Source organism: Lynx canadensis, chromosome B3 (genome assembly GCF_007474595.2).
Source record: "Lynx canadensis isolate LIC74 chromosome B3, mLynCan4.pri.v2, whole genome shotgun sequence".
Lineage (NCBI taxonomy): Eukaryota > Metazoa > Chordata > Mammalia > Carnivora > Felidae > Lynx > Lynx canadensis.
In genome coordinates this window covers 146,788,031-146,796,995 of record NC_044308.2, presented here as the reverse complement: position 1 = coordinate 146,796,995, position 8,965 = coordinate 146,788,031, and the positions used below count along the sequence as shown (strand labels likewise).

General features: G+C 41.9%; 1 gene segment (V, D, J or C); it reads left to right on the top strand.

Annotated features, from left to right (window-relative positions):
- The window catches only part of LOC115508090, a 10,247-nt gene extending 2,495 nt beyond the window's left edge, over window positions 1–7,752 (top strand). Inside the window, 1 exon segment of the V gene segment in view lies at window positions 7,588–7,752. Within this exon segment, the coding sequence occupies window positions 7,588–7,752 (165 nt within the window).
- Window positions 7,753–8,965: the final 1,213 nt, after the last annotated feature.

Here is an 8,965-nt window from a genome sequence, read left to right as displayed (position 1 = left end):
TGGAAAAGTATTAAGAGATGAGAAGCCTGGAAGAATTCCACAAATGCAGATATGAGCTCCCCTTGGAAGGAAGAAGAAAAATTACAATCCCAACACGCAAGACTAAAATAATTTTAGGAAATGATACAAGAGTTTCAACGTGTTCTATTCATGAAGTGTCTAAATTTGGCAATGCAAAAAAATGGATTTGGAGGGTTTCACATAGAATTGCGAAGGAAAAATTGTGTCAAGAACTCGGTTGTGTGCACAGAGCTCAATGGCTCCTGAGACATATAGAGAGCCCGCCACCTGAAAAGGTAAACGTGTTTTTTGACCCCAGGAGCATATCTATCAAATCTGGTGAGCAGTCTGGCCAAGGAGACACAGAATGGCAACTCTTGTGAAATTTGAACTTCAATTTCATATATTTCCACATAATTTCCATATATTATGAAAACCAATGCCATGAAAATGATTTGCTAGAGTCTATAAATTTAAAAACAAACGACAAAACTCTAAGTCACCAGAGATCAAATAGGGAACACGTCAACATTGAGAGAAAACAGAAAAAAAAAAGACTTTTAGTTACATTGTAAGACAAGAAATCAGTGGGGTGCCTGGGTGGTTCAGTCGGTTATGTGTCTCACTTCAGCTCAGGTCTCGATGTCACGATTTGAGGGTTTGAGCCCCGTTGTCAGGCCCTATACTGACAGCTCAGAACCTGGAGCCTGCTTCAGATTCTGTGTCTCCCTCTCTCTCTGCTTTTCCCCACTCACATTCTGTCTCTCTCTCTCTATCAAGAATAAACACTCTAAAAAAATATTAGTCACAAGCAATCAATCATCAAGAAAATGAAAACTATAGCTAAGAACACAACACCCATAAAAAGAAATGGTATAAATAGACTTTGTGAAAATCAAATACGCTTATCTGCCCACGTGAATACCAATAGTAAGATAAGTTACAGAGTAAGAGACAACATTCACAAATTGAATAACCACCAAGGGACCTGCATCTTGAATACACTAAGAACCCTCAACAGTCAATAGGAAGAAAGGAAACAAACCTCCGTAAAACAAGCACAGCCTTGTATGGTAGACATCCTATCCTTGAGGTTATAGACACATTAGGTACGGACTGGAGAAGACTCTTCACACCATCGACTGTCAGGGAAATTCAAATCAAGAACGCAATAGATACCCTATACACACATCCCAATGACTCAGGAATGAAAACAACACTGACAGCAACATCCAGGTGAGCATCCAGCATACATGGGCCTCAAACAATGCAGGAAGGATTGACAAATAAACACCAGCTCTGGAAAACCGTTGGCTGTTGCTTATGAAATTATACATGGATAACGTAAAATGTGACCTGGAAATACCACTCCTGAGTATTTAGCCCTGAAGAATGAAATCCCATGCTCAGAAAATAAATGTTGTGTAAATATTTATAGCATCTTTCTTAGTGTTAGAAGCTAAGAATAAGGCAAAGGTCTTTCTAAATATAAGGGAATAAACCAACTATGAAACTTCCATCAATGGGATGCTTTGCCAGAGAAATGTGACACTCCTGATGCACACCTGAAACCAGGTGAAACTCAAAGACATGATGTGGAGGGAAGGGCAGTATTCCCATAATTACAGAGGTGGTGTGACCTGGGACATTCACACAGCCAGACCATGGTGACAGTGGTTTGGTTGGGCATTCCTTATCTCTTTCTGTCCCAAACTACATGATGAGATACTCTGCTTCATTTGAGAGCACTCCTATGTTCAACCACCCTCTGGTGTATGGAGTCTCCACAGACTGAACCCTACAACCTCGGACTCCTCTGAATGGAGAGTTGTTGAGGCCATAATCTCACATGTGTTCTGACAGGAGCTATTCCCTCCACTGTCCGTGGCTCTGGCCCTCTCCTGCAGGTGAGGGGGAGTAGGTTAGGAATCCTCCACTGAAACCATCTGTCTCCTGCACCTGACTCTGCCACAACATGAGGCCCAGACCTTCTTCCTCACACTTAGCTGGAAATGAAGTCCGTTCTATAGGAATAAACCTGCACTTTGATTTAGTGGATTGCTGCAGCTCCCCCTTTCCCTGGGCAATATTTTGGGCAAAGGTCTGCAGCTGCAGAGGGTGTCGGGGACAAACAGGATTCCAAACAGTTTGGTAACTGAGGGCTCTGTTTAGGGGTGGCTGGCAGCTTCACTGCCTTGTGGCTCGCTTGTCCTGGTGGCATGAGACTCCTGCCATACAAGTCAGGTCTGGGGTGATCAGGTTCCCAGCATCCCTAGTGGATTGTACCCAGGGCAGAACTCCATCCTAGGAGTGGGGCTGCACACAATGAGTGAGTCGCACATCTCAGTGGCACCTGCTGGGGCTTGGCTTCAACAGTAAACAGCTTAGGGTCACTGACATCCTGTCTCTCTGGGAAAGAGTCCTCTGAACAGCAGCTGGTCACCAGGAACCCTGTGTATTGGCTACAACAGTCTGGAGGGGAGGTTGCAGCCAAGCTCAGTGGCACATGCCTATAGTCCCAGTTACTTGCACTAGAGTTTCTACTTGCTGATCTGGGGTGGGAAAGGAAAAGAACATACCTTAGTTCAAATATTCTAGGTATTCTTTCTGGTAGTATATTTTCTGCAATAAATGCTTCTTCATGGGCTGTATGCCAACATGGCCATTTGCAGGCACTATAAATACATTATTTGAGGTTTTTTTTTTTTCAAATTCCAGTTAGTTAACATGAATGTAATACTACTTTCAGGTGTAAAATATAGCGATTCAACATTGCAATACAGCACCCAATATTCATTATGAGCGCCCCCCTTAATCCCCATCAACTACCTCCCCATCCCTCCACCCACCCTCCCCAGGGTAACCATCAGTTTTTCCCCTAGAGTTTAGTATCTGTTTCGTGGTGCTAACGTGGTTCCATGGGTTAGGCCCATGACTCTTGATCTGGGCTCTTGTCTTGATCTCATCGTTCCTGAGATCGAGCCCCACTTTGGTTTCTGCACTGACAGCACGACATTTCCTTGGGATTCTCTTCCCATCTGCCTCTGCCCCACCTCCCATTCTCTCTCTAAATAAATAAGTGAACACTGAAAAAATCGCCTATTTCTTGGTTTGCCTCTTCTCTCTTATTTGTCCCTTTGCCCATTTGTTGTTTCTTAAATTCTACATATGGATGAAATCATATATTTGTCTTTCTCTGACTTATTTCAGTAAATATAATACTCTCTAGGCCCATCCCTGTCCTTACAAATGGCTAATGTCATTTCTTTTACAGCTGAGAAATATTCCAGTGTGCGTGGGAGGGGGGGTGTAGATATACCACATATACTATACCCATTCACCAATCAATGCATACTTGGGCTGGGTTGTTTCCATAGCTGGGCTGTTTATGACATAGCTGCTATAAACATAGAGGTACAATTCCCTTAAATTAGTATTTTTGTATCCTTTGGGTAAATACCTAGTAGTGCATTTGTTCTATCATAACGTAGTTATATTTTTAGCTTTCTAAGGAACCTCCATGCTGTTTTCCATAGTGGCTGTGCCAGTGTGCATTCCCACCAGCACCTCCAAAAGGATCCTTTTTCTCTGCATTCTCACCAACACCTGTTGTTTCTTGTGCTGTTGAGTTCAGCCTTTCTGACCAGTGTGAGTTGATATTTCATTGTAGTTTGGATTTATATTTCCCTGATGAGGAGTGATGTTGACCATCTTTTCATGTGTTTATTGACAATCTGTAGGTCGCATTTGGAAAAATGCTTGTTTATGTCTTCTGGCCATTTTTTAATAGGATTATTCAGTTCTGGAGTTGAATTTTATACCACATATAGAAAACCTGAAAGACTCCACAAAAAAAAAAAAAAAAAAAAAACCCGGCTAGAACTGGTACAATAAACCAGTAAATTTGCAGCATACAAAATCAACATATAGAAATTTGTTACATTTCTATACATCAATAATGAAGCAGGAGAAAGAGAAATCAAGGAATCAATCCCATTTAAAATTACACCAAAAACCATAATACACTAGAAATAAACCTAAGTAAAGAGGTAAAAGATCTGTACTCTGAAAAGTCTGGGACATTTATGGAAGAAATTGAAGAAAACACAAAAAAAATGGAAAAATATTCCATGCACATGGATTAAAAGAAAAATCATTGTTAAAATGACAATACTATCCAAAGCAATCTAGACATTCAATGCAAATAATTCAATTTCCTGTCAAATAACACCAGCATTTTTCACAGAGCTAGAACAAATAACTGTAAAATTATCATGGAACCACAAAAGACCCCAAATAACCAAAGATATTGAAAAAGAAGAAAACCTGGAGGCATCACAACTCTGGATATCAAGCTATATTACAATGCTGAGTCGTCAAGCCAGGATGATACTGGCAAAAAAAGACACATAGATTAATAGAAAAGATTTGAAAACCCTGAAATGGACACATCACTATATGATCAACTCATCTTTGACAAAGCAGGAAAGACTACCAAATGGAAAAAGTCCCTTCAACAACTGGTGTTGGGAAAACTGGACAGCATCGTGAACTTGTCATGAACCTGGACCACTTTCTTACAGTACACACAAAAATAAATACAAAATGAATGAAAGACCTAAATGTGAGACAGGAAACCATCAAAATCCTAGAGGAGAAAACAGGCACCAACCTCTTTGACCTTGGCCAGAACAAGTTCTTACTAGACGTGTCCCCAGAGGCAAGGGAAACAATAGCAAAAATAAACTATTGGGATCTCATCAAGATAAAAAGCTTCTGCACAGCAAAGAACAAATCAACAAAACTAAAAGGCAACTGACAAAATGGGGGGAGATATTTGCAAATGACATCTCAGACAAAGGGTTAGTATCCAAAATCTATAAAGAACTTACCAAACTCCACACTCAAAAAGCAAATAATCCAGTGAAGAAACGGGCAGAAGACATGAATACATATTTTTCCAAAGAAGACATCCAGATAGCAAAAAGACACAAATAAAGATGCTCAACAACACTCTTCATCAGTGAAATATAAATCAAAACCACAATGAGATACCCACTCACACCTCTCACAATAACCAAAATTAACAATTCATAAAACAACAAATGTCAGCAAGAGTGCAGAGAAAGCGAAACCCTTTCTCACTGTTGATGGTAATGCAAACTGGCGCAACCACTCTGGACAACAGTGTGGAGATTCCTCAAAAAATTAAAAACGGAACTATCCTGTGATCAAGCAATTGCATTTATCCAAGGATACCAAAAGTATCCAAAGAATACCAAAATGCTGATTCGAAGGGGCACGTGCATCCCAATCTTTATGGCAGCCTTATCAACAAAAAACAAATTGTGGAACAGCCCAAATATTCACCAACACATGAATGCATAAAGAAGAGGTGGTAAATATATACAATGCAATATTACTTAGCCATCAAAAAGATGACATCTTGCCAATTACAATAATATGGATGGAACTACAGTGTATTATGCTAAGTGGAACAAGTCAGTCACAAAAAGTCAAAATCCTATGATTTCACACATTAGTGGAATAGAAGAAACACAACATATGGAAAGGAAAAATAAAATAAATCAAAACAGAGAGGGAGGAAACCAGAAGTCACTCTTAAATACAGAGAACAAACTGAGGGGAAGTCGGGGAGGTGGGCTAAATGGCATGTGGCCATTAAGGAGGGCACTGGGTGAAATGAGAACTGGGTGTTATATGTATGCGATGGTTCCCTAAATTCTACCGTAAAATCAGTACTACACTGTATGTTAACAGACTTGAATTTACATTAATATAATACAAGAAAATTACATATATAGAGAGACTACCTCAAAATAGCAAGCTTCTGCACAGTGAAGGAAACAATCAACAAAACAAAAAAGCAACCTATGGAAGAAGATATCTGTAAATGACATATCTTCAGGGTTAGTTTACAAAAATATAAGTTTTTTTAAATTGTTTTCAAATTATCAGTAGAGAGTGTGTCCATGCAGTTCAGCACACTGTTGTGTGAGAAGCAAAACTCGTGTCTTCCACTTTTGTATTGTGGTAAGATCTCACTGAACATGAGACCCACACTCTTCACAAAATTTTAACCATACATTACAGTATTGTTAATTACAGGGGTAAGGATGTGGAGTCCCCTCTAGAACTTAATCATCTTGCATAACACAAAATCATAGCCCTTGAGATTTATCCTCATAGATCCTCCCTGTCAGGCCCTGGAAACTGCCATTTCACTCTCCATTTCATTGTTATCAAAACCCAAATTCAGCTGCCTGTTGCTGGAAAGGTCAATGTTCAAAGTTTTAGTTTTGGTGGGAAAGGAATTTGAGCTATATTCAGAAGGCCAGACACTGGGGAGAAGGCAAACTCTTCTCCAAAATCCAACTCTGAGGTTTCTCCCTGACCCAGGGCGTTTTAAAGCAGTAGAGGGTACTTAAGAAAGCAAGGGAGTGCCACGGTCAATACCATCTTTTGATCATGAGCAGACTCCATGGTACAAGCTGCCAAAGTAACCTCAACTTCCCTGCATCTCCAGCTGAAGAGGGAACCAAACTACATGGGAGGAGACTGCCAGAGGCCAGGAAACAACCACCATAAGGGATTAGAGGAGAAAACACCTGGGGCTCACATATGGTCAGCAGTACTTTCTGTTCTCCCCAGCTGGCATAAGAAAATGCTAAAATACAACCTTGTAGTTCACCAATCATCACTCAGAATACTGATAAATGTTTTCCTCAGTGAACTCAGAGGAACCTTCAAAGCAAAAACCAAAAGGATCAAATGGCTTGCAAACTAATAGCCAAGGAGAATAAGACACATAAAACTACAAAGAGATTTTTTGCATCATCCATAAAGGTAAAATTGACAATGTTTACCCCCACATCACAAGGAAGCAAAAGCAGTGGTCTCTGTAATGAGGAAAAGGAGTCATCCAAAGAAAGTGACCCAGCAGTACCACAGGACATGGAATTGGTAGAGAAGTTCAGGGTGTTATAACTGCATAGCCCATATGCAAGTAGCTGGAGGAAAGATTGAAGGTGTTGACTAGAGCCATGCCTCTGGGTCCAAATCCCTACCCATGTCCATGTGACCACTCTTGACCATGGCCCACCTGCAACTCCCACATCCACCCCAGCTGAACTGATGTGCAGGGTCACCCAATGCCACACCCTGGGACTGTTGCCTAAACCCACAGGTGGCCCCCAGGTGCAGGGTGCTGGCCACCTGGCACAGCCTTCTATTCTGTCTGATGGTCTAGACCTGCCTTGCTGATGATCCTCCATTTATCCATTCTCACTGGCAGATGCCCCTGAGCAGGGGCACGAGGCTGGCAGAGGGCCAGGTCATCCTGAGGGCGCCCCTCTTGCTGTTTGCACTCTGGGCAGTGCTGGCTCCTGTGCAGGGTTCTCAAGGGCATCCCTCATGGCGCTACGTCTCCTCTGAGGTGGTAATTCCCAAGAAGGAGCCGCACCAACTCAAAGGCATTCAGATGCCTGGCTGTCTGTCCTATAGCCTGCGTTTTGGGAGCAAGAGACATGTTATGCACATGCGGCACAAGAAACTCTTTTGGTCCAGACTCTGCTGATGATGACTCAGGATGCTCAGGGAGCCTTGCAGATGGACTACCCCTTCATGCCTCCAGACTGTTACTACCTCGGCTACCTGGAGGAGATTCCTTTTTCCATGGTCACAATTGACACAGGCTATGGCAGCCTTGAAGATATCATGAAGTTGGATTAACTTGCCTATGAAATGAGACCCCTCGGTGATGTCCAATGGTTTGAACACTTTGTTTCTCAGAGAGTCGCAGACATCTGTGCAATGGGACCTACTTATAACCTGGGATATAAGGAGGACAGGGGACCCCCTGTTCCTCAAGGAAATGCCAGTGCAGCCCCAAGGATCTCTAGTAAGTTCTGTTCATCCCATCACGGAATTTTCAAAGGACTTGCTCTCAGTTTCAAAACAATGTATAGTGTGTTAACCACGTGGAAAAAAGTGCCCAATTCCTAATAAGGCTAGTTAGCTTAATTGAGTCAATATTTCATGCTATCGATGTAAGTTATTGGTTTCATGGTCATTTATAGTGAGAGACATCAAGCTCACACGGGCAATTTTATGTTGCATCAGAGCCCCTTTCTTTTCTCTTCAACAGTATGAGTCAAAGTATTTTCGATTTCTTAAAACACATTCACCCTTAATGTGATTTGAGATGGGCCCCATGAGGTTCATTGCACTCCAGTTGTATATTCTATATGCCATCCACCAATGGGTTATATGCCATCATTCTGGGTTCTTTAGGCAGACATTATTTACTCTTGTTTGTCATAGCAACACATCAGATTGCAAGAAATAGTGGCTTCTGCATTGACACTGATGAATGTGCTTGCCAAAAAAGGTCCAGCTGCCTTAGGACCCAATTAACTGGTATAATGGAAGCTTTCAGTAACTGTTCCTTCATTCATATGCAGCACATAATGAATTGTGGAACAGGCAAGTGCAGGTTCAACACTAAAATGGTGCATTTAAATAAAAGCCTGACCCACTATCATTATGGAAACTACATAGTGGATCCAGGAAAGCAGTGTGACTGCGGCTCATTCAACCAGTGCTACAGCAATCTAGGCTGTATGCCTGATTGTATCTGAACCCCTGGGGGCAAATGTAATGCAGGCAGACACTATACAGACTGCGCCAACTCCGCTGCTAGGACAGTCTGCAGACCAATCCAAAATATACGTGATCTTCCAGAGTCCTTCCATGGGGTGACCTTGGCGTACCCTGATGACTTCCATAGGCAAGATGGAACCGCGTGCACTGAAGAGTGCTGCTGTTATCATGGAAACTGCACTGACTGCACTATTCACTGCCAAGAAAGCTTTGGCAGAAATTCTGGGAAAGATGAAGATGTCTGCTATACCATAAATCACAAAGGCAGCCGACATGGACACTG